At 37.3% G+C, this 27778-nt stretch overlaps 1 protein-coding gene across 1 annotated transcript in view; it reads right to left on the bottom strand.

The window, feature by feature from the left end:
* LOC310639069 (serine/threonine-protein kinase TNNI3K) overlaps window positions 1-27778 on the bottom strand; it is a gene marked incomplete at both ends in the record, with an annotated part of 213262 nt that overhangs the window by 111472 nt on the left and 74012 nt on the right. Inside the window, 4 exons of the mRNA XM_083360468.1 lie at window positions 20305-20409; window positions 23350-23544; window positions 23658-23715; window positions 23794-23886. Of these exons, the coding sequence (XP_083216594.1) occupies window positions 20305-20409; window positions 23350-23544; window positions 23658-23715; window positions 23794-23886 (451 nt within the window). The remainder of the gene's footprint in view (window positions 1-20304; window positions 20410-23349; window positions 23545-23657; window positions 23716-23793; window positions 23887-27778) is intronic.

The raw sequence follows: 27778 nt of genomic DNA, 5'->3' as shown, positions 1-27778 counted from the left end.
ACTGCCTGAGAAAATAGAATCCCGGTGGTCCAGTTTGCCCTGCAACATCTCTATTGTTGGCAGTGATTTAATGCTGAGTTTGTACAGATGGAATGAAAGTCAAACAGCAACATATTTTAACTCTCCTGGGCAGTGCATCAGTTTGAGGCCCAGTGAAATGCAATTGCATTGTGAGCCACACTTTGTCATCTATTCAGTCAGAGACAGGCCCATTTTAAAACACCTTAAGGTAGAGCAAAGTGTTAAAAGGGGAAATCATCTGAAAAATGCCTTCATGGAAGGTAATGCTTTCTTTTCTTCTGCTTTTGGGGTATAGAAATGGAATTAATGATTTTGTGGAGCTACATTTTTAAAAAAATATATATGGAGAGAGAGGTTGACTGGATAAGGAACAAATAGGCAAATTTGATCATAAATACTCATTAGCTTGGTTACAGGAAGCAGTGAATGGAAATGGTTTTGGGATGAACTTGTTCATCATAACAGCACCATTACTGCAACATTTTGTGGTATTATGAAGAACCATTATTTCACTTGGGATGTTGTGATTCAATTTTGATATACACTTTATATACACTATTTTGTTCTGGTTTAAGAAAAAACAAACATATTCCTCTCAACCTTTCTTCATCATTGCATGAATGAATCAAATGGGACTCCAAATTTTACTAATAATTGCAAAACCTGGTTAGAGTTATTATGAATAGAATTGTCTCTCGACTTATATTGTAGCACCCATCGCAAGTGTCCCTTGTCTCCTTTAATTTTCAAATGTGGTTTCTGAACCATCAGCTTCCTCTGTTTGAGAGTTTTATGATACTGAATAAATTCTTATATATTAAAGATATTATGATTATTTTTATTAAGAATATTATCACTATATATGGATAGCTGCAATTTCAAAAGTTATAAATCAATGTTAAAACTTCCATTATCTCTTTGGGGCAAAATTAATATTATCGAAATGACTCTTACATTGAGATTAATGTATGTTTTAAGTGGGATTCCAGTGTTAATCCCTATTAGTTGTTTTACAGAGATGAATAAGTTAATGAGAAAATTTTTATTGTAGGTTAAAACAATACCTTCGGCCAAAGTAAGGTTTCTGTATAATAATGGTGGCCTCAGCCTATCAGTTTTTCAACTAAATCACTGAGTTTTTACTTTGATGTTTTACTTTGATATTTCATAATGTAGTCAATGAAGCAGTACAGGAAGATAAGGTAGGCAACTGCCCCTAGTTTAGATTGCTATATGATGGCTCTCAAATAGCTGTCAGTAAAATGTATTAATGAAAAATGCTCGGCCAGCATCTATTGGTCTACTTCATTGTGTGCACTTGATTAGATAAGATATGAGGTGCAATGATCATTAGCACATAACACAAAGTCCTCTTATATAGGCATGAAATATTATGCCTAAGAACCTCCTCACTGTCATAGACAATCTCAATTTTCCATTTTTCAAGTGCTCTGTTTGCTGGTAGAACACAGCAAAGAATCCAACAGTTTGGTATTGTCTAAGAGTCTTCTTTGTTCCAGTGAAGGTTGACTTCAAAGTCATCCAGGCAGCAGCTTTTGAAATCCATTCTTGCTGCACTGAGATTTAGTGAGAAGTGTTTTCACTTGCTTAAACCAAAATAAAAAAGCATGCTAGTGTGACTATCTTCAGCTGTAGTAGGATCACTATATATGAATCTTATGCAGCCCTCTCAACTTGAAAATCTGGTTCTAATCCAGCCACAGATTGTTGGATTCTAATGTGTGGATTACATTAAATGAAACAATCAGCACTTCTGGCAACACACAATACCTTATTTTTCCTATTCCAAAGAGCATTCCTGAAATTTGGTGGCAAGATCACTGATTTTCAGTGATATAAATTTTCCTCAATCTCTTTTAGCAATGTTTAATATACTGTAAAGTTTAATATACTTTTATTCACTATTTGTCCTCTCTGTGATGCTCCCAGATTAAAAAAAAACATCTTTGCTCACCGTACCCCTTGGTAGAGACAAAAAAAAGTACATCCAAACTAAAATGCAGCTCTCAAGCACTAAAAAGTTCTTTGCCTCTGTGGTAAATGAATGCTAAATCTTAAATATTGTGTTGTTTTATTTTGTAAAATGTGCAATAGTGTAAAGAATAACTATGGATTACACAAATAAAATACTACTGAAATTATAACAATTTACTCTTAATACAATTACTAATGATAACCGTAGAACAAAACAGGATTTAAAGGATGCTTATTTTGCCAGTTTTTCTATTAGTAAATATGTACAATGCTAAAAATTAGATACGTTTTGCACTTCCAAGTGATATTTCTAGATATCTAAGACTATCCACATATAAACATATTTAGACTAAAAATAAAATATTGTCCTGCCAATTATAATTTTTGGAGCTAAAGTTTGAGGAAATGACATGACTTACAACAGTTCATTTAATGACCATGCAAAGTTACAATGGCACTGGAAAAAGTGACTTATGACCATTTTTCACATTTATAACCATTTGCAGCATCCCCATGGTCACATGATTTATAGTCGGATGCTTGACAACTGACTCACATTTATGACGGTGATATTTTGAGTGCCCAGTTCATGTGAACTTCTTTTGCGACTTTCGTCAGATCAAAGTCAATGGGGAAAAAAGATTCACTTAACAACTATGTTACTAATTTGAGAACTTACCAGGGAGACAGCTACGGAGAAACGAAACTGGAGAACACCTCGAGATGCGCACCAACTGTGCCAGTTACCCAAACATCGTACCACCTGTGGATTGGCTGGATTTCAAATGGACACTATGACTTTGGTGGGAGGAGGAAGATTGCTAGTTTAACTACACTGTTTAAGCGGGCTTTTCCCTGGATCTCGCCTTGACCTCCATACTTTCACTAATCCCTAATAGAAGTTCCTTTTGAGACAATGCCTGTTTCAAGAGTTCTGCTTTCTTGGATGGTTAGCTGAGGTGGGTCCTTACATAAGGCAAGATCTGCATAGTACTCAACCTGGAGAAGCTGCTGCTCTGCTGGGGGAGTCGCAACTGAATTCCACATGGAGGAGTTCCAGGCAGAGAAACGGGCTGAAGGTCTCCTCTGTTTGAAACCCGATGAGAGCCTCTCCAGGGATCTGGAAGAAGCTGGGCCTTCTGGTGAAGAAGATTGAGACAGATGGTCACTCAGGGTTGGGGAAAAAGAAGGATTGGAAGAAAAAGCCCCCAAAGTCATCCTTACTCGAGGTGGAGGGAAGAAAAAGGTGAAGAAGAAAAATCCAGAACCTGCTCCTCCTGATAAAGATAGAGAAAAGGAAGAATCAAAGTCAGAGACAATGGAAGTGGTGATGGAGTATGTGAAAAAGACCCTCAATGAATTCAAGGTGCAGCTGAAAGAACGCCCTGAATCAGAGGAAGAGTCGGAGAGCGAATTGAAGGAAGAGGAAGTCTGCGAGACCACAGCAGCTGGAGCCCCAGTGGCAGCAGCATGGCGAGGCTGTCCGTCTCAAGGAACCAGAGGCAGACCACCAAAACTGGCCGAGGTGAAGCTGATTCCAATTGGAGTGAAATTTGATGGGGATCCGAAGTGACTAGAGTATTTCCTGACACAAGTGTTCACCTACATGCAAATCTATGGGAGAACCAGTGCTTTTTTTGTAAGAAAACAGGTGCCGGAACTCACATCTTGTTAATCTTTTGTTTACTGTTTGCACATAGTCATGTCAGACCCATACACATCACTTGTGTAATGAAACATAATGGTCGCCACCCACAGTAAGAAATCAGCACTCAGTCACATGACCAATCACAAGCCGAGCAGTGCCACAAACTGAGCAATGCCATCACAACCAGTGCGGATGAAGTATGCATGCATCAGACTCGACACACAAGCAGTCTGCATGTACTGTTTTAATGATTTTGCTGCCAACCTGCTATGCTTGACAGGGTGATTCAAGTACACATGGACCAAACATCAATTTTTCAAAAGTTACTGGCTTCCGGTTTGCGCGCACAGCGCTTCTAGACGTACAGGAAGAGTCCGCTCCTTGCCGTCCGATCTTTCTTTTTTGGAGGACCCTGAAAAGGGTCGAAAGTCGCCCTGGAGGGGCGACTACCACGAGGAGGCTCTCCCTGTGATCTTGGAAGGGCGGCAGCCCTCCGCTTGAATCCAGAGTAGCTCCTTTGGCCTGAAGAAGAAACCGGCCATGAAGATGGCCGATCATTAAGCCGCTCCTTGCCAAAAGCCAAAAGCACTACCTAGCACTAAGAAGCAATCTGAAGAATCTGGGTGAGACTTTACCTTTCTTATTCCCCTAACCATCTTCCTGTGTGACTTTTCTGAAAATTTCCTCCGCCATTTTTTGAAAGAACGGTGATTATTTACTTGGGAAACAAATTTTAAAGCCTTAAAAGAAAATCAAGTAATTCAGCAAAGAAATTAAGCAATTTTATCTGTATTTACTAAAAAGCTCCTGTTTTTTTGTGGGGATCTAGTACCCTATTTTCTCTTTAAGCTGTGAATTAAGGAAAAAAATATGGACTAATGCTATAAAAGTTTTATATTAATTTGGGGAAAAAATTTTTTACATCGCATTCTATATGCTATTGATGACATCCTGTGGTGAAACTTGGTACAGCAAGTAATTTTTTTTCTACAGTGAGAGCTGACTGAATAACAGAGCTGTCCTTGACATCACTTTTAAAGATAAGTGTGGGAACACCTGGCACTGAAAACAACTCTTTTGGAGGTGGATAATCTTTGACTCTTATTACAATAGCCTCCATGGAAGATTTAGCTGCAAACAACAATGAAATGGATGAATATATCCCATCACTTAACTACAAACTGATACCGGACACGATTTTGGCAACGACCGAGCAAATTAAAGCCAAACTGCAAGAAAAATCTGACAGTTTAAAGCCACCAAATCAAACTATGACCTTAAATGAGGAACTGACAATCCAAAAGCAAATAGAAGTGGAAACTAACACTAAAATAGGAGATTTCAAAGAACAAAAAATGCAACATACAGAGAACCTTAAAGTCCAAATTTCAATGTCAACTACAAAACTAACAACTCGAAAAGCAATAGCACCTGAAGAAAGCAACATTAAGAGTGAAGACATTAAAGGCCTTCAAATACACTATATTGAGAATTCAGATAATCAAATGACAACCATAACACCAGCTACTACTTTCTACCTAACCCAGATGGAATTGGAAGAAGAAAAAGACTTGACTGATCTAATGACAACTATATTACATCAATCATCAAAAACTGAACTATTAAAGCAAAACTTCAATGGTTACAAAGGGGACACTTTCTTTGCAAAACTGACATTTGGATGCTCTCCCTGGATTCAAATAAGGGGTATAGGAAGAAAGGGAGATACATTTGAGAATTTAAAGATGCCAAAAGGGAAGCCTGATTGGCACAAAAGGAAGGCAAGAGTTAGATTTAAAAAAATGAACTTGTTTCTTTGGGATTTCCAAGGATAGAGTTTAAAAATATCTTTTAATGGATTAAGGGAAATCTCTAAACATATAACTGATTTTACTTTTAGGTTTTAGATCTGTAAGAGAAAACAAAATTAAGCTTCTAGAATATAATTCTGAATTATATTATAGAATTTGGAATGAGATAATGAAAGATAGTATTTTAACAATTTATGAACGGTTAAGACGACATATAGAATATATTAGTTGTAATGATATAGACAGAAACTCATCTTGTATTTAACTTTTAAAGGAAAGTTGGTTATTAGAATCGATATATATTATAGAATTTGGAAAGATATAACATATTTTGCTATAAGTGGTGAATTGTTAAGATAATAAATAGACATTAGTGGAAAAAATAAGAATGTTTTGAAATGAACAATGTAAGTTTTGTAGACAGGATAATTACTCTTTATTGAAATAGGGAAATGTGGGTTACCCAAAAAGTAAGCTTTCTTCCATTTATTATAGGCTACTCTAGATTATTTTATTGCAATTAGGTAAAACCTAAAAGCAGGATATTGATATGTATTAGTGAAAATATATTGAAAATTCTTTTAATTGACTAGGTCACAATTAGAAATGTATTAATTTGATTAATTTGACTATGTTATAACTAAGGGAAACAGAGAGGAAATTTTTGTTGATGTAACCTGAGCTATGGACAAATAACTTGTTATTTGATTTTTTTTTACTTTTGATTACCCAACCACCATATTGCTTACAAATATTTGAATGTAAATAGTATAAAATTAATAAAACTTATAATATTTTTTTTTCAAAAGTTACTTTTAAAACTTGGAAAATCCATTGAAAAAAAGGTGCTGGAACTCTGTTCTGCTGCATTCTATGACAAAAAAAATCACTGGGGAGAATTCTGCCTGCCGATGTAGAAAAGGTTTGGGTAGTTACTTTGGAAGGTGGAGCAGCTGATTGGATGGTGACCCTGTACAACTGCAACACATCTAAATTGAGAAATTGCAACTGCTTTATGGCTGCTCTCCACAGATGTTTCAAAGACCAGCTGGCAGACAAGAAAGTCTAAACTGGCCGGAAGACATCCTGGTAAGCTCTTTTCAAGATGGGCTCAACAAAGAGTTGTACAATGCCTGCATAGCTTGTGGAGCCCTGGAACAATTGTACAATTGGTGCTTGCTAGCTGAGAAAGTGGAGATCGATCAATGCAAGCACCTACACCACCCAGTGAGACCAAGCTTCAGACCGCAGCCAGAGAAGCGAAGGGAGACCACTCGAGCTTTGCCTGCCCCGCCTCGCACCACTGCCTGCTTCAAATGTGGTAAAGAAGGGCATTGAGCAGTGGACTGCTGCAGCAAGACACCTACCAAGAAGGGGGATCATCTACTGGCTGGAAGACCCCAAGAACCTCACCGCAGCCCAGGGAGACTGTGATGAGATTTGAAGAGGTCATAGAGCTCTTCTGTGGTCACGACAGAGAGCGTGGAGCTCTGACGCGATGCTATGATGACCCAGAAGGGACAGAAAATGACTACGAAAACAACCCATTGGCAAGTGGGCCAATTGGCCCCATAACAGTGCCCCTTGAACTTTCCATACCCAGCACTGGGAGGACAGTATAATTAGCAGCCTTGCTGGATTTGGGGTGTACCCGATGCATGATCAGCTCAGAACTAGTGGGGAAAATGGGGATATCCCTCAGGAGACTAAAAACTCCAATTACTTTTTGCCAACTGGACAGCTTGGTATATATATATACAGTATATATACAGTATATATACAGTATATATACAGTATATATACAGTATATATACAGTATATATACAGTATATATATATATACAGTATATATATATATACAGTATATATATATATATATATATATATATATATATATATATATATATATATATATATATATATATATATATATATATATATATATATATATATATATATATATATATATATATATCCTGGGCTACCTCTCCTGCCACTGGACTTTCCTATACTTCCTTTTTAATAAGACAACCAGTGCTCTATTTCACCATTTCTTTAATGACTTTATGTACATGTCCAGTGAGAGGAGAAATGTTGAAGTGCTGTATCTGTCAGCTGTTTTTGAAAAGTCAAGTTTTGAACCAGCCATGTTCAATATGCCAGACAAGTGTTATAATAACTTTGCTATTATACCACATTGTTAAGAGCAGCTCTGGAGGATAGTGGAGACCACAGCAACCACTGAAACATCTGAGAAGTGTTCCTTTTCCTTTGATGTGGTTGATCAAAGTGCAGGGGTAGACCAAGAAGAAGAAAAAATATGCCCCAGGCATATTTTGAGGTACATGAAGCAGGAAAACAGGACTTTGAAAGTACAGCGGGAAAATCCATGTGGAAGTCATGGGGATGAGGAATGCATAGAAGATGTGGTCATCCAGTCCTCCCATCCAGAAGTGGTTCCTGATCTGTACCAGGTTCCTGCATAGGCCAGGAATCACTTTTGGATGGCAGGATTGGATTATATCATTTTCTACTCATTCTATGCGGAAGTGCAGAAAACCTCAGGCACTTTCCATATTTATTAAACCAACATGGCTTTTCTCTCTCTCTCTCTCTCTCTCTCACACACACACACACACATGCACCTACATTTAAATAGCTGAGAGTTTCAAACAATATTTCCCTAAAACCAGAAGGATTCGGGGACCCAAGATTGTGACATAAAATTCAGTAAATGATGCCGTAAACTTTTTGACCACGTTATAATTCTACAGGGATCAAAATACAGTTTTAAGTTATGCAACATACATTTATGTTATGAAAAGGTTTATGTATCCCCTTACTGTATTGTGGGTTCAAGTTATATGGACTGTGAAGGCAAAGCACATTATAAAATAAAGTAGCATGAATGTATACACAGCAATTCTCATACATTTGTCAAAAATATTGCCCAACCCAAAAAGATTTAAAGGTGAGAAAAGTACCGGTATTTTAAAATAAAGAAATGAAGTAGTTGGCAGGAGGATTTTTGATGAAGGGGAAATGCAAAGCACATCAATAGCCTTTTTCAAAACACACATTTCCTGTATACTACTCAGACTACAAAGAACAATATTCAGCTTGGGAATTCATTTTCCTTTTTTCTTTTTCCTTAAAATCAGGAGTTCCAGAAATGAGTAGTTTCAAGATTTCTTCATCATATTAAGCAAACCCACAGAATATGATAAACCTAACAGTAAAAACTTTTAGTGGCTTCATGCAATACATAATGCTTTCAGTTTCCAATAAATCCAATTTAGGCTTCCTATCTGTTTTTTATCAAAATCTTTAGACAATTTGAATATGACAAGTTGAATAATTTTGACCCACGCATACGCTCATTGGTCAAGAGAGAATATTAAGTTTTAATTACAATTTTAAAAGTTAAAAATATTCAGAGTACTACAGTATGGTTTTTCACTGATGTTCCAAGTGCTAATTCACTTTTTCTCTTGTTTCCAAAAGGAAAGGCTGTGAGATAAAAGAGGAATGTTAACCATTTTGGTAAGATCTTTAAAACATTTGTTGGTAAAGATCTTTTTACCTTTTGTTGGTAAAGATTTCTCACAATTCCTGCTCTGGATATACATTTCTTTGCTTCATCTGGAGCAGGATATGACATGGTGATAAAAAAAATATTGTTATGAGATACCTTATTAGTTTGTGGAGTAATCTCTGTGAGAAGTTTATTTTGTTCTGGTCTTCTTTAATATAGCCACATGAATCTTTCTGGACTCTATATGTTTGAGGACCAGTCTCATCAATTATTGCAAAGACATATTTATTTCTCATAAATATATTTCGGTCAGCTACTTTCATCTGTATTGCATCTCCATCTCCACATTTTTTTATCACTCACATTCCTATCTAGCAAGAAAATAGCCACCCAAACCAATAGAAACAGCTAGTAAGAAGCCTCTCTAATACCACTATAGCTTTGATGCAATAAGCTTCGGGAAAAAAATGCAGAGGAAAGTAGCTTCTCCATTCAGGAAAGATAAGGGAGAAAAAAAAAATCAGCAGAGCCCAGACAGGGGTTAATAAGGAGTACATCAGATTCAATATGAAATGGTCTTGTTCTTCAAGCCATCTCATGGGTCAAGATGGGTCAAGAATACCCTTTCCCATTATTTCTATGAAAACAGTGGAAAGGGGGAAAAAAGAATTAGAAAAAGAATTAGAAGACGCATGTAATCAATCTTGTCCTTTACAAAATCCAGTAGTTCTTCCATCTGCCAGATACTGCATCTTTCAGGGCAAGAGACAGGCAATGCCTATTAAATGTGCTTTTCTTCTCCAAAGAAATGGGGTCAGTGAAGGATCCTTCTAACCTTAATACACTAAAGCTTTAATGAAAGGCAACTGCTATTTTAAGATTTTATGAGAGGATTTTTTTTGTAAGTATAACAAAGAGTTGCAGACACCTGTACCCATTACTACAGAGTTGCCACAGGCTCTTTTTATCTGAATCTCCAAGCCAGTTCTTACAAACTTTTACAAATCGTTAGACCCATAAATGAGGCTTAGTCATGAAGAAAGCTAGGTCTTGACATACTCAACTGTTATGCTTTAAAATAAAACTGAATTGCTATGGTGTCTTTTTTTATTATGGTGCTTTCATTACTTCATGTTTTCTTGACAAAGGAGGAATTTTCTCAAAAGTTGATACAGATCAACAGCGTTTGTTAGCTTTCAACTCGTATAATATCAAGACCACAAAATTACACTAGAGTCGTTTCTTAAACATGAATGTATACATGCAGAAGCCTATTTAATTCAGTCCATGAACACTGTCCGATTGGCAAATTTCATCAAGTATAATGTAAGGAACAATGTTTTTTCAATAATCTGAATAATAATTGCCTATAATTATATTCTTCTTCATTGATAGGAAGGGGAAAATGCTTATCATTAGACTCTTTTGACAGAGCTGTACAATTTTGTTGGTACCACAGACCACAACTTGTCTGTCAAATGGCTCATCCTCTAAAAAGTAGGTGGGGCCAGAATAAAAATTAAAGTTTATTTAACTGAAATACATATTTAAAATTAATCCAAGATATCAGTTTGATTATTGACATAATTTTCATATATATTTAATGATTTCTCTCTTCCATTACATTAAAAAATACAGTTTGGTTAACCATAAGTTGCATAATGGTACAATATAGAATGTTGGAATATTCATATGGTACAGTGCTTTTGCAGATGGATTGCATATGCAAAGATCCATGAACTTTGTTAAAGTGATCCTTGCTATATCATTATTCAGTTGCACAGCAACTTTTTCTCAAAAGATAAGAAAATAATCTTTATTGTCATTTTTTTACTGTGGGCACATTGGCACATATTAAAAATGAAATTTAGTTGCTTGCTCTGTAAAGTGAACACATACATAACACACATTTAAACATGCTATATACAACATATATATAAACCTTCACCCTTATGTATAAATAGCATGTAAATATTAATCACTGACATCTTGAAGATCTTATGGATAGAGGACGCTTTAGAGTTCACAAGGTTAACACTGTATGGAACGAAACTATGGCTGAATCTGGATGTTCTGCTTCGGATACCACGAAGCCTCCTTCCAGAAGGTAACAAGGAAAACAGTTTGTGAAGAGGATGTGTAGTGTCCCAGACAATCTTGTGGACCCTATTCAAGCAACGCTTATATGCTATGTCCTGGATGGAAGAGAGGGAACTGCCAACAATCTTTTTTGCCATCTTCACCACTCTCTGCACTGCCTTCCTGTCTGAAGCAGTAATGCTTCCAAACCAGACTGTAATGCCATATGACAGGATGCTCTTGATCGTCCCTCTGTAGAAAGTGGTAAGGACAAGGGAAGGAAGATGTGCTTTTCTCATGGGATGCAGAAAATGCATCAAGACTACTTTATGGTGTTGTGGAAGGTGCACATGAAGGCAAACAATGGCTGGTTCCCTCTCATGACTTTGAAATCCAAGTATCAATGCAACAACTTCAGAGGAGCCAATATATCTATCTATCAAGTACTGTGTGATTTTGTCTTCTCTGTTCAATGCAAAAATTGCCTGATTGCTCCCCTTTATGGTATATTTAATGATGGATTTGACAAATTAGTATATTTCTAGATTAAGATGACAATTGAATACTTTCAATATTTGTGCATCACTCACTGAGAAGTTGTAGTTTGATTTGGTCATCCTACTTGAAGTTCTTCAAATCCTCCCATTTCTGAAAACTATCTCCTGTGTATAGGATATGAATCACCATCATATCTTGCATGCTCATTGAATAGCTTTGGATTCCTCTTATTGCATGTACAATTCTTCTAACATGATGAATTTCTGCTGCAATACAGACCATGGATCAGCATCAGTTTATACAGCTCTGGATCTTTATTTGGGCATGCTTCAACATGCACAAATGTATCATAATCCTGTGGTTTTGGTTTGGATACTTCATGAAGCTACAGAAGACAGTGCAAGTGAGGCCCAAGAATGATCTCCAAACTGAGGTCTTTATGGTTTCCACACCTATAGACAGAATCTTGCCAGATTAAGCATTCCACTATCTGCATATACCATATTCTTTGAGAACTATTAGGGAGGGCCTGTCTTCACCCTCTTTCTCTCACATAAAATAGCTGGATTTAACTGTCACTTATTCCATTGGAATGTACCTCTTCCCTCCTGGGAATTCAGCCAACCACATTCGGTCACATAGCCCCTGCTTTTGATACTTAGCACATAAGCCATACACCTACCAAAGAGACTATGTTTTCCAGTAAGGTACTTTGTGAACATTCATCTTCAAGTTGAAGGCTCTTGTGTTTAAATCTGACTGATCATTTGCCTGATGATTAAAAAAAAGATGCTGTCACATTTTTGGCCATGGATTTGGATTGCCTGCTATCATAATGAAAAATGAAGCATTGCCCTACTTCCATTTAAACATCATGGCATCTGGACAAAGTTTCATCACATAACTTGGTTCACCAACAAATGTTAAAGAGAGGATGATGCACTATCTGATGTTTCTAAAATCATCAGTTTCATTCAATGCATCAGTTAGGCCTTTGCATGTTGTTGATCTAAAGGTCATTCAGTCATTCAGCTGAAACTCAGTCTCTTGCATTCAATCTTAGAACTCACATCAACTACATATTGTTGGAAAATATACCCTCCCCTTAAAAGGTTATTTAGTTCATTCTTGTGATGAATTATTTGATATGCATTAAATGTATATGGCGTGTCTCAAATTTGTTCTTTTGCAAGTCAAAGGAACACAATGTATCGGTTTCATTCTGTTGTAGTATTTCCCCAATAATTAAAAAAATCTCATATTAAATTCTATCATTGTGGAGTATACCCATTCTTCTACTCTATCTTGAGGAACCATGCAGTAAATTTGAGTAAGTTTGGTTTGCTGGTTGGGGTCTAGCATTAAATATCCAATCTGTTACTCATTGAAAGGACTTCTTTGGCACCAAAGGATGTTCTTTGGAAGAGGCGATTGTATTGTATGATGTTCTTTCTGAATTTGTTTGCAATAGGTTCATCATTATTATATAAATTAAGAAGTTCATTAGGTAGAAGTTGCAAATTGTCTCTCATGACTTTTCCTTTTATACAAATGAACTTGGTGGTATCTCTAGGGAATAGGAACACATGACAGTGAGGGCAGACTTAGGCCACGGCACCAACATCAACAGAAATATTACATTGTGCAAGTTGTGCGTTTTGACTTGCACTTTCTCTGTTGAGGTTTTGTTGTTGAAGGAAGTTGTTGTTGTGTTGAAGAACCTTCCCAGTAATTTGTGTTTGTCACAGTCTCAGGTTGATTTTCCCTTTCTTCCTCCATCTTTTCTTGTCATTTCATTAGGTACCTTTCCTTGTAATTCCAGAGCTGTGTAGCCCTTTTCATAGTCTGTAGTACTGATGATATTTTTTTACTTTATTTTAACTTTTGCCGCAATGTTGTATATTACCCTTCTTGCCTCAGAACAATTTGAAATCTCTGCTGGCTTTTCCACTGAGTTGTAGGAAGCCATCAGAGACAGTATAAAAATAGAATGAGGTTACCTCCTGAGGGCTAGGGCAGTACCAGTCTATTTGATCTCTTGTGGTGAAAGGAGGATCCAGTCTGTACTCAGTTTCAGAGTAGGATGTGGTTGATAAATGAAGCAGGATAGGCAAGGACTAAAGTATAGTTGCTCATGTATTTGACTGACACCAGATAGATCCAGTTTGTATAGCATCTGTGGCCATAGCAGCCCTATTGGTGACTTTCAGCCCAACCTACCTCACAGATTGTTGTGAAGAAATATAGAGGATAGAGTACTATTTTCTGATCAAAGATGGGATAAAACATGTGAATGTTTGGTGCCTTAGAACAGGGGTCCCCAACCCCTGGTCCATGGACCAGTACTGGTCTGTGGCATGCCAGCAACCGGTCTGCACAAACAAGCAAAGCCCCATCCATGGGGATGCAGGCAGCACACAAAACCACACACTGTCCAGTCCATGGAAAAATCTTTCTCCATGAAACTGGTCCCTGGTGCCAAAAGGTCGGGGACTTCTGCCTTAGAAGGGGCATTTAAAGCAATAAAAATACCCAGGTCTTTCTTCATGTACTTTAAAATTATTGCTTCTTGTAGAGCCACATGATGAGTCAATTTCTTGCAATGATGTTGGGGAGGAAGCATTACAAGAGTGGCTGGGAACAGTCATGGAACATTGAAAAGGAAGATCACATCATAGAAAGAACTGCCCAGCAGTGAAGCAGCAGCCAATAGCATTGAAGCAGCCACAACCTCCCCAAATTTCATTCCTTTGGGAATCATGGATCCCAGATTTTGGACACATTCTGTAAGTTAGACCATCTGAAGTACCTTTGTTCAAAAATTATTGCCCTATGATGCACCATTTTGCCTACATAAGTCATGACGATCTAGTGGTAGATCAATAAATCAACTTGATATGCAGATGTTAAGAGATCACTTGATTAAAGAATTCGAGGTTCCTATATTGACTAGACATCGAGAGAGTGTCTTAATTTCTATAGCCAGAATATGAATTAAGAGCAGTGACTTATAGAACAGAAAATAATATGCCCTGGTGGGAAAAAAATAAAAATAACATTTAGAATTTATTGGATTCTACTATATTTGTATGGACAAGGGCTATCTAGGGCAGCACTTTGTTGAAGATGTAGTAAGGACAAACTTTTTTTTAAAAAAACACACATATACTTTTCAGTTTAAAGGAGTCAGTATTGAAGCAAGAAACTAATCATCACTTTCATTATTGTCTGACTCATTACTGTTTCTTGTTAAGAAAATCTGAGGATCTGACAGGCAAGTTTAAGGGTAATGGCACATTCTTTTAAGTCTTGTAAGAACTTTGCAGGTAGCATCCGCTGCTTTTTTTTATACTGCAATAAATACTTAACACACTTCTTATTTTCGCTGCCTGTCAGGTGCAGGAAGTCTAGTTATGAATTGTTGAGAAATGGTTATTCAAAAGCTTAATGACAGGGTTTCCACTTTATTTGATTAATGAACTATAATTAGTTACAAAAGGCTGTTCTTGGGAATGAAGATTTGGGTCTCCTGACACTGATCCTCCTCTACTGCACCCGCCATTAGTTATATTTGAAGTTCAGGCTGCTATTTTTCAGAATACTGCCATTAGTATTCCTCTAAATATTATAGCCATATTTATTAAGTATTCCTCTAAAAAGAGTGGTGGCATCCCTCCTTTCTCTGAGACTAGTTTTATTCAGTGCTGGTATGGTGGGGGAGAGGTCTAGTTCTAGGCTCCTTCTTCTATATAGGGTGCCTCTGGGCTTTACACCACTCCTATTTTACACATATATTTTATAATATATCAAGAACATTTAACATGAAACCAATGGGTGAGGTGATCTATTAGTACAAAGTGAAATATTAGAATGCTGATGATATTCAGTTATACCTATCCACCCTTGGCTGGACAAGTGATGCTACCTAAATTCTTACTTGGCTCCAGCAGTGTGAAGGTCTGGATGGGGATAAATAAGCTGTAACACAGTTTTAGTAAGACTGAGTGTGTTTTGAGTACCCTAGATTGGGGTCCCCAACCCCCAGGCCGTAGCTGGTACCAGGCCGCGCAAGTGTGGGACAAGTGCGTGAGCACATAAAACTGCATTTGTGCAAGCAGCATGCTCAAACCATCTTGTCTCACCCTGACACCACCACCACCAGTCCACAAAGCCAGAAAGTTTGGGGATCATTACCATAGATGTTTAATCTTTAACTCTCAATGGAAAATATTCCTCCAGAAAGAGGGGCTGCACAATTCTGGAGTCTTCAAAAAGCAGGTGACAGTTATGGCTGGTGGGGCTTTGGCGCAAATCCTAAGTACCTGCTCCGAAACTGGGAGACTATGATCACCGTCACCCTCCAATGGAATTACTGCATTGTGCTCTATGTGAGGATGTCCTCAAAAATAGTGGAAGGTTTAACCAACTCGGAATGCAATAACACCTATAGTTTTAGACTTGCCCAGTTTATTTGGATTACACTGCTGTTGTGCAAATGGCATTTGGTTCCAATATGCTTCTGGATACAATTCAAGGTTTTGGTTATTGCCTTCAAAGCCCTGCAGTCCAGGTTACTTGGAGGAACACCTATCTCCAAAGGTCTCTGCTTGTCCCATTAGATTTGACACATAGGTGTGCACGAGGTCCCTCCATTAAACAAAGTTATCTTGAGGAATATAGAGTCATGTCTTCTCTGCATGGTACTAGGCTGATCCTGTGGAATAGCCTCCTCCCTGAGACCCTCACTATCCTGGTCTTCCAGAAGACTTTGAAGACTTGACTTTTCATCTAGGTCCTGGATAAGGATATTAAATAAGCCCCAAACAGATACATTTGTGTATCTGGGTATGTTATATGGTGCCTTAGATGCTTTATTCTGGTTTTTGGCTTGATTTGTAAAGGTTATATTAAATTGTTTTTAATAAACACTTTTAGCCTCCCAGACTTCATATGAAAATTGGCAACCATATAAATTTTCTTAAATCAACAAAGAAGTCAGCAAGCCTAGATTTAAGGTGTTCTCTTGGTGGATATAAATATGCTAGTAGGAATCAATATATGACTCAATAATACTGTGTAGCCCACTAACATGAATAGGAGAAGCATGGTTATTGTGCTCACTATTATACCTGCAATATCCTAAAATTTACTCTACCTGCATATCTGAGTGTTTATATGAACATCAATAGAAGCTTGTGATGGACCACTTCATTTAATGCAGAGAAGATGGAGACATATTAAGTGAGGCTAGCACACATATCTTTCACTAGTATTAATTATAGACACTCTTTTGTTTGTCATGGCCGTGAGGCCCAGGGGGGCAGTAAGGCTGTATCTGCTTGCTGACACCCAGGAAGCACAGGTAATTTAAGGGATGCTACAGATGTAGGTGATTTTGTATAAAATTAGGTGGATTGTGTGTATATGTTTATTTCTCTTTGTCATGTTCTGAACCAATGCTAAATAATAAATAATAACTAGTATTAAGATATTCAGGCAAAATAGCAAAATAAAGCAATTGTGTGCCAAGTAAGCCTTCGTTTTGCAATTTGTTCTAAATTTCGGAACCATGAGACATGTGTAAGTAAAAAAGTTAATAACCCTGCATACACCATGACAGCATTCTGTCTTCTATGCAACTATACAGACATGATGATTATTTTTATCATCCATAGAGTGCTGGCTTTCCATTTTTGTTCTCCTATCTTGCGAGAAGTGCTGGCATACATACAACAGATTTTAGCTAAAAACAGAATGGAAGTGTCATATTGATCTTAACATGTAATGAAATACACTATACCATTCTTAATACTCTGTGGATATAGGAAACTGAACAGCTATTGTCAGCCACTGCCTCTACTACACAGCCTAGAAATGCAAGAGATTTCTGTTTCTGCACAAAGCTTTAAGAGATAAATCCCATTTCATTCCCTGACAAAGGAGCTACTAGCCCTGGAATATATCCGTGCAGCTAAACTTATTGCAAAGCTTTGAGCTTGCTACAGATTAATAGTCAAAGATGACAGGCTGTTGAAAGGGGGGAGAGGTCTTATAATGCCATTTTGTTTATTATTTATCTCAACCAGTGAATTTGTTCGAAGCAATATTCTTCCTCATATCCACATGGCAAGCAGATATAAGTTTGAGTTTAATATCAAATATCAATAGTAGATGTATACAGCCATAATTTAAAATACTGTGAACTTTCCTATGGAGCTTTCACTGAGTTCATCTCTAGACATGAGATAAAAATGTACACAAAATAATTATTCTAATGTCATGACAAAGGTGGTAGTTCTATAATCCTGTACATGCCTGACAAAATGTATACACATTTGTATATAATACAAAATACAGGCCACAACTCATCTATTTAGTTTATATATGATGGCAGTCCTAAGAGTGATATAAGGAGAAGAAGGGCTACAAAAGTGGATTTCTCTGTGCTTTACTCAGAAAAATCTAGCCTGATGTTGTGGATGTGTTCCTGAATGAATTAGATTATGAATCAGATTCCTCTCCAATTTGTCCTATCCCATCCCACCCCTGAAAGCATAGGTAGTCCTTAAATTATGACAATTAAACCCCAGATTTATGCTGCTAGGTGAGAAATTTGTTAAGTGAGTTTTGCTCCATTTTACGACTTTTCTTGCCTCATTTATTAAGTGAATCACTGCAGTTGTTACATTAATATCATGGTTGTTAAGTAAATCTAATTTCCCCATTGGCTTTGCTTGTCAGAAGGTGATCACATGACTCCAGGATACTGCAACCATCATAAATGGGAGTTAGTTGTCAAGCATCCGAATGTAAATCACATGACCCTGGGGAATGCCAAAATGGTCGTAAGTGTGAAAAATGGTCATAAGTCACTTTTTTCTGTGCCATTTGTAACTTTGAACAGTCACTAACCAAACTGTTGTAAGTCAAGGACTACCTGTATTTTCTGATATTGCTGGGAACTTCTGCAAGTATGAGTAACTCTTTGATTGTGGAGAGCATCTTATTCTTTTAATTATGTTTGTTTGACCTTATTGATTCAAGATGAGGTAACCTGAAGGGGGGGAAAGTATTTTTAATTTTGGGGAAAAATGTACTTTTGAAAGTGAAAAATGTTATTTTTAAAATGTTAAAATGAGTATCAGTAAAACATAAGAATCTAAACTTTTGTTTCTTTGCAAAGTGTACATTTTGGTTTTCTTACATATCAGATTCAAGTAAATGTCTACAATACAGAGCAGGTTGGTAGGCTGTTCTAATAATAATCACCTGCATTCCCACTGAGTTAATAAATCAGGATGGATGAATTAATTACTTCCAAAATTATCTCAGGCATGAGAATGAGTTGATGTCTTTCAAATTAGGAATTAATTATTACAATGAAACTCAAAAGTTGCAGGCGGTTTTAAGAAATGAGCTAGGGAAGATTACTTCCAAGTCAGTGGGCTACTTCATCTCCCCTGATATAATTGGCAGAGCCTGGCATCAAGAAAGGATAAGAGACATCAAAAGTATTTATAAAACTATTAAATGCCAAGCAAAAGACTTCTCCATCAAAAACTAAGGGACAGGCTTGGTCTGCTTCAAGAAGTTTCAATGGATCAATTATCTCCCTATACTGAGCGAGTTATATCTCAATAGGAGATAAACAGATTTAATTTTTTCCCCTCCAACCTTTATACATTCTTCCTACAAATTGTTGGCTTTCTATTGCTACCTGCCTTCTGTTCCTAGTCACATACGCTCAGAGACATGTAGTTAATAGACTATTTATATCACATTTTCTCCCTGGTAGTTTTATCCTATACTTTTTGGTAAAGGAATCATGGCTATGAAACAAAATATAATGAGGCAGAACTACTCCTCTGACCTGAAGGCCAACAAGGCAGAACTGAGGAGAGATACCTAAGTATATTTTCATCCTTTTTCGTTTCTAAAGAGTTTCTTTTGTGCAGAATGTGAAAGAATACAACGAGACCGGTTTGTTTGGTGTTTTGGCCTCCTCAGTGCTACTCAAGTCACTTCTTTCAATCTTTGATGCAAAAAATCATAAAGGGTGGCAGAAAAAGAGGATTCCATGTTGGGTTTTTCTGCAAAGATGCTAAGCCAAAGTTTAATATCAGAGGGAATAGAAATAATCCTATGGATGTTGTCCATGGGCCTATATAGGACTATGGATTACATATATATAACGTTCAGTTTTTTGTTTTGGAATTCTTAGAATTGACATATTCACCAAAAAAACAGCCAGAGCTGTGGTCTTTATTTTATTTTAAGGAAAAATTGAAATATGGAAGGTTGGTAGTCCTCATTTTTTTTGTAGGAGATGGCCAGGGAAGGGGTCAAATGTGTCATGGGTTCCTGCACACCCATAAGAGATCTAAGTCCAGCCCACCTTGAATGCCTTCTTATTCCAGCTCATTTTCCTTGACTGTTAGTAGGTCAGATTTTTATAGAAATCTTAAGCTTGCAGTAAATCTTTATACCCATTTGAACTGCCTGAATCTGATTTCTCTGGTGATTGAAATTTTTAAAATTCACCTGAACATGCATTTTCAGGTACTCCTTAACTCTGTTCAGGCCACTGTTATCAAATTGTCCTTTTTCTGAGCACAATTTTGGTCAGTTTATGAAAGCATTATGATATTGCCATCATACATACATACATACATTTCAGAATTATGGTTAATGATTTGAGCTTCATCAACTGCAATGTACCTGTTTAAGTCACGATGTATAATTGGCTGGGTAAGATTGTGAAGATACTCCATACCTTTAGCAACATCTACTGCAATGATTAATTTGGATTGCAAGTCAAGGTTTCTGCAATGAAAAGAATAGAAAAAAGACTTGTCTTCATCAAATTAGAGACAGGTGAAATGAATTTGTCAGACCTCATGATTAGTAAGTAAATTGACAACTAGTATTTGTCATAAGCAAATCAATTTGTCTCTCTAAGCAATTTAAAATGAGAAATTATCTCTAATTTGAAATAGGTTTGCTTTTAATTAGAACTTAGATAAGATATTCATTTACCTACTATTCTAATTCCTCTTCTAATAACTTCCAATCATAGATTTGATAGTCCAATAATGTTTAGAAAAACATGGGGGAAAAGAGCAGGTAGAACATGCCTCACAATGAGCATGAGCATTCATTACTACTAGGACATCAAAATGATGACTGGTGTATTGTGAAAAGGATGCAATTATGTCATTTGCGCTAGTCAAGGCATAATATCTGATGCAAGGATATAAGTAGCATCATTTGTGAAATGATATCATGATCTCATTATTTGCCCACCTTGCTCCACAAGAACAATTCATGTTGTTCCTGGAAATTATGCTCATGCCTTACTAATCTCATGCTAAATGGAAGCTCCCCTGAGGCAGGTGTAAAAGGAATAGATTTGTTATTTTCATGGAGGAAGCCTAAACCCAATCGTTACGCATAATCCTTTCCTGTACTTATTAGTGTATTGCAAATTGCAATGTTTCTGAGACAGATGGCAAACATATCTATTAATCAATATGGAGAGAATAGATGGGCAAATGTAGAAACACATTTGCCTAAGATTCTTTATGGTGCAGCTACTGTTTCCTACATAACAATCATAAATAACTTGTGCTGACTTTCAGCCATATTTTCAAAATACCATTGGTATACTTGTAACCAACTCTATTTAAACCCTGGGATGGAGAAAATGATCCAATCAAGAAGGGAAATATTTGTTGATTTAGTGTTTTCATTTTTGGATTTTTAAAAAAAATCTCCAGTATGATCCTTTGAATCATAATGAGTAAATCAATTCAACCAGGCACTCCAATGGAGAACGTGGCCTATGGATAATAATGACGGTAGTGGCCTTAAGTGAAATTTCAGCATGCATAGTAGTCCATAGGAGAGCAAGGGGCAAAACACTTTCATGCAATGTTGTTGTTGTTAGTTGCGAAGTCATGTCCGACCCATCGCGACCCCATGGACAATGTTTCCCCAGGCCTTCCTGTCCTCTACCATCTTCTGGAGTCCATTTAAGCTCACGCCTACTGCTTCAGTGACTCCATCCAGCTACCTCATTCTCTGTCATTCTCTTCTTCTCTTGCCCTCAATCTTTCCCAGCATTAGGCTCTTCTCCAGTGAGCCCTTCCTTCTCATTAGGTGGCCAAAGCATTTGAGTTTTAGCTTTAGGATCTGGCCTTCTAAAGAGCAGTCAGGGTTGATCTCCTCTAGGACTGACCGGTTTGATCGCCTTGCAGTCCAAGGGACTCGCAGGAGTCTTCTCCAGCACCAGAGTTCAAAGGCTTCAATTCTTTGGCGCTCAGCCTTTTTTATGGTCCAACTTTCACTGCCATACATTGCAATTCATGCAATATTGCAACATAAATAAAAGAAAAGGGACCATGTGTTATGATGTCAAGATGGACATCATGATTAAGGAAGAATTTTCTGAAATACAATTAATCAGTGGAACAACTTCCTTCCAAACGTTGTGGGTGCGCCAACGCTGGAGGTTTTTAAGAAGAGATTGGATAGCCCATTTGTCTGAAATGGGATAGGGTTTCCTGCTTCAGCAGGAGATTGAACTGGAAATACCTCCAAGGTCTCTTCCAGTTCTGTTATTCTGTTATTCTGACATCAGATTAGTTTCCTTGTGATAAGGCAGGGGTGTCAAACTGGCAACCTGCAGGCTGGATGTGTCATGTGCAAGCCACACCAACCCCAGCTCCATAAAGGCAAAAAATGTCGTAAAACGTCATGATATGCCAGGTACATCACCGAGTTTAACACCCATGTGATAAGGGAAGGATGCCTGTATCAGCATCTCTTATTTAAAATCATGTCTATAGAAAGTGAGTTGACTTATGCCAGGAAGTCTCCTGAACCAACACCTGCCAGAATGAAATTTAGACATGGATTATTTTTCCAACTGGTTATCTCCATCGATGAATTTGTGTCAATATAACTGAGAAAAGTTCAATATTTTCCCCCAAAGCTAATTGCCACAGCCTCCCCATGGAAAGGTATATGAAATAATCTGTGACTAAAAGAAAAAGAAAAACTCTACATCAGACGAATGATCGCTACAGTTTATTAAATCAGTTAACTGGATTTTTAGTAACAAAGCAACTGCTTTTGTGTACCTTGTCTTATATTGGAAGAATATATAGGTAAGGTATATAATTCATCTCTATAAATATTCTTGGAATCAGAAAGATATTACCAACAGTAATTATTTGGTAGTGGCCGTCATTTGCTGGGAACTTGAAACTATAGCTTAGATTTGAAGCAGAAATTTTTGCTGGTTCTATAAATTCATGAACCCTGCTTGACGACGTCACTGCCTCTAAGGAACTTCACCCTCTCTGTTTTATACATCTCTGTTGTAATATGCAACCTACTCATGCTCTTGACTTACTCTACTTTCCAAGCTGCTAGTTCTGCTTATATTTTTGCATTGTACACTTTACTTTTTTCTCACTTTCTTTCATACCAGTGTCACATCACCTTTTTTTCCTCCTTCTGCAGTCCTTCCTCTTGCCTCATCCCCTTTCTTCATCTTTCCTTTTAGATTGAATCACTAAGGAGTTCTCTCTACTTTGATCATCTTCTCTCTTCCGGCTAACTATAGATAGGGTCATTGTGGGCTTTGGACAAGTTCATGGAATCCATGCAAGAAGCTCTCCTTGAGTGCTGACCTCTGGCCAATCCCCTCTGCCTTAACATGGTTGGGAGTAGCTACTTACTTGATGTAGGTCCAATTACCTTTTTTGTTCATGCAGCAGTGAAAAGAGAGAACCTCCAGATATATATTGAGTGACTATGGCAAATTGACTTGGATCGTCCAAGCAAGCACCAACAAATTGAATAACACAAGGATGATTGAGTCGGCACAGAATGGAAACTTCACGGCAAAACATATCGACATCTGATTTAGAGCAATAGGTATTGGCTCGGTAACTGATAAAGAAAAAAAAAGAATATTATACACACACACACACACATATGTGTGTGTGTGCAACTTCAAAATTGTAATTAATTAATAAAATAAGTGAAGATGCTATTAATGTTACCGTTTGATTGCAACTATTTTATTTCTGCACCTTCCTTTGTACACCTTTCCAAATGATCCTGCAACAAATTAAGAACACACCGATAAGTATATGTGTGCATATGCTAAAATGAACATATTTTTCCACTTATCTTTACCTGAGCCTATTATTTCATGGAACTCTATTTCTGAAAGCTGAAGGTGAAAATGGGATGGCAAGCCAGCACGAAGTAGGAGAACATCTGCCTTTTCTGTAAAGCAAAAAAATGTGTACTAAAAGCCTTGAATTTAGCAGCAAATAAATAAATTACATACCATAAAACAAATTTTCATGCTATGAAACAAATAAATAAATTGCCATCTTTTTTATTATTATACATTGGTTGGCTAGTATCTCAGCTCCTCTTTGTTTTACTACCTTACAATGAGTGCACATAATAAACAGATTTTCAACATCCTATCCATCTTAGAGCTTTTTGGGTTTAGAAGCTTATCACTAAAAGAACAGTGCTTCAGTTCGTGTGCATATTCTATCTGCATCATGTAATGGCTGCAGAAAATCCTTTATACAAGGAATTAGTTCCTTTTCTGTCTAACAGAAGCTGTTTCTATTGCCAGCTGTTACAAAGCTGTTTCTATTGCCATTGGGATCTACTGACTCTTGGAACTAGATTTGAAACACAACTTAATTTGCAGACTAATGTATTAATGCGCATGCTCTGCTGTAAGAGGTCTATCCAAACATTTCTCAAAGAAGCATTTGAATATGTCTTCTAATCACATGGGCAGGGTAAAACTCTTATAGAATCCAGAGCTTTTATTTGGAAAGAAAATTAAGAAAGGAAATGAATCAAGAGAATGATTGACTTGTTTTAGCTTTAAACATGCACATAATAAGGATTCTCTTAAAATTAAGGTGCATTAAATTAAGTGAAACATACTTATGTTATTATCATCACTAATTTTGGAATCTATAAAAAACTAATCTCAGTAAGAATGATGTCTCAGTGACATAGGAAGTATTGCAATAATGTCAGTGAATATTTCATGCTCTATGCACTACTTCTCTCAGTTACAGTTCTTACTGAATTTAAGCCAAACCGTCCAAATCACTGACACTCCTTTTTAAGGTATTTCCACAAAGAACCTCTCCCCAATTTCCCTACAAAGAGACCTGAGAATGTCCCAATGACAACGATAGTTCGTGATGAGGTCATTTTGAATTTCATGGCTCAGCTGACAATGGTTTCCTTCACCTGACAATGCACGAGCCCACAAATCAAACACCAGCTTGAGTCACAGGCTTGTGCAATCCTCATGGTCCTCTCTTTGCTACTGCATCAATATAACAAAAATAAAACCATTCTCATTTTAAAGATGATGGTGTTGCACCAAAACATGTGAACTGTAGTATAGGAAGGCGGCATGAGAAGTCAGGGGATGGGAAAGGCAGAATTTCCTGCCAGTGGACAACGGCCTCTATTCACTTCAAAGGTTCTCTTTCCACCCTCATTCCTTTAGCTCAGCAGGAGAAACTTCAGTGAATCTTCTTTTCTGTCCAGCATCGATAATGGCATGTGAGCATGAAGCTTCACAATTAACTTGGAAGTAGTGGACATGTTGCATGAGTAGTGGCTCTTAAGTAGCTATGTTAAACTCTGCTCTGTCATGGGTCCGATAGATGAAACCCATCGAAAGAACTTCAAGGCAAAATTCTTCCTTAAAAAACGTTTCATTCGGGAAACAAAATATCAGCACTACATAGTTGGACCCAAAAACTAAATTCCTTTCCCCCAGATACAAAATAACAAAGTACAATTCCCACCTTCAGTGAACTGTCATAAATCACATTCCCCTATTAGAGAAAAGCACTGGCTTTCTCCCCAGTTCCTCAGCCCACCAAAACGTTATCAGCTTGTCCTTGGGTTCCCACAGCAGTGTTATCCTTATGACTAGCTGAGCTTTCATTCCAACCCCCCTCCCTGCTGCACCTAATTCCTAAAAGCAAGAAAAAGCATAGAAAAGGAGAAGAGAAAATGACTGCATTTTCATCAGTTGTCAAAGCGGGAACATCCAATGTTAGCACAATTTTAATACACAATACTCTTAAAAACCGTAACTACTAAGCATAGCCTATCATAAAGCAGACTTTGCAATTTGCTGGGACATTCTTATATATACCCTGCCATACCTTATTATGATTTGCCTCATCTATACTTTCCTCTCTCTTACGGAAATTAGTCCAGGATGGAATTAGGCAAGAAAATCTTATCTACAGGTGTGGAAAATGGTTTGGATACAGATGTTTCAAGTGAGTCATATACAGAACAAAAAACCTGGTACTTGATGGTGGTATTTTCTTTTGAGTTTACACCAAAATACGACTGATTTGCATATGAAGAATATTAAGTATTTTGTTCTGTTTTAGGTCATGTAATAGTTTTTCCCTTGCCTCTTGTAATTGGACTGTTATCTTCTGAATTCTCCTGCCTAGACTGGTGCAGCAGAAAGGGCTATCATAACTCTAGGGTTACTGGTTAAACTGTAAGTGGGAGCTGGGTGCAGTTTTGGAGTGAACCAGCAGGAATTTAAAGAACAATTGTCACAGTGAACCATTCAGGATCTAACTGCCACTGAAGAGAAACTGAAGGAAGGATTGTTTGACCACACCATGCTAATTGTGTCTGATCAAAGAGAAAGGGCATAATCTATTGAAGTTAGATAATCCCTCAGATGAGCAGGCCTATGCCACAAAGGGTTTATAGGTGATAAACCAGCACTTGCATGGCACCTGGAAGTTATCTTATAAACCAAAAGTGTCACACAGGTAAGAGAAAGGAAAACCATCCTAGCACATTATGCTCCTTTCCTAACTATCATAGGTAGTTCATTCTGCCTAAATTTCAATTTAGATTTAATTTAATGGAGCGGGTGATAGTTTTAATTAGACAGAGAGAGGATGAAAGATGTTTTATCCATGTCTTCACTTTCTTGCTTTTCAAAGCCTTCTATTAATATAAAAGAGCATTCTCATCTCCTAAAAATCCACTGACCCCCCTCAGTAAGCCGTTTTCTTATTTGGAGAAATAAGAAATCAATTCTTCCAATTATTATTATTTTTGTCTGTGTGGTAGTGCTGCTAACAATGGTAGATATTCATGCACTTAACATTTAACAGAGACCTTTCTTTTTCTGCTTATTTTTAGATTTGCCATAAGACTTTCTCTGTTAGCCTTCTACTCCGGTTTGTGTTTCCATTTAATAATATTTATTCCCTGCCCCAATCAAGAAAACGTTGGGGTGGGATATTGAAAAGTCACAAAGAAAACAAAAATATGACATATGCCTTGTTATCCTCTGTCCCCAAAGAAGTATTCCATAGGAGCCTCAATTTTATAACTATTCTAAGGGTCAAATGTCTATTTAAATAGCACTCCTCTGGCCCTGATTAGTCTGAAGCATGCCTGCCAGAAGACCTGATTGATCATTCCCCGGCTTCTTGCCCTTTCCATCTGTGCAAAGCTAACTGTCATAAAAAACTGTTTGGAGCAATTGTTTTGGGTATACCAGTCTTGAGAATTGGACTGATTGTAGCCAGAAAAATGACTATTGTTGTGTATGCACATTATATTGTCTGAGTAACAAGCTGAAGCAAGAAATAGGGTCACTTGACTGTTTCCACTGCAAACTAGAAATCGACCATTTTGGCTGGAATGCTCTTGTTCTAACTGCTGCATACAAGACATACCGGTAATTGAAACTCTCTGAAAATTAGCTTCAGTTCCAACCTTAAAACTAAATGAAGGACTTTTGGTAATTCTGCACTGCTGCCTAAGCTGCTTTTCTGCCACGCTGCTTCCATCTGTTTCTTAAGCCAACTTCAGAAAGCTCAGCCTGGATTGAGTCGGTTGGCAACAGAGTCCAAGAGAGCTGATTGACAATTCCTTTGCTTCTCGCCTTCCCATCCACGCAAGGAAGGCAAGTCTCACTGATCAGCTGTGTAGACTGGAGCACCAACACTGCCTTTTCCCTTGAGAGATTGTTCCTCTTCACTATTCCCCTTGCTTTGCCTCTCCTTTCAAGTATTTACACACATGGATGCCGTCTGCCTTCCAATATTATCACTTTTAATACTAACATAAC

Source organism: Vipera ursinii (genome assembly GCF_947247035.1).
Source record: "Vipera ursinii genome assembly, chromosome: 3".
Lineage (NCBI taxonomy): Eukaryota > Metazoa > Chordata > Lepidosauria > Squamata > Viperidae > Vipera > Vipera ursinii.
The sequence above is the reverse complement of the archived record's forward strand: the minus strand, read 5'-3'. Positions and strand labels throughout refer to the sequence as shown.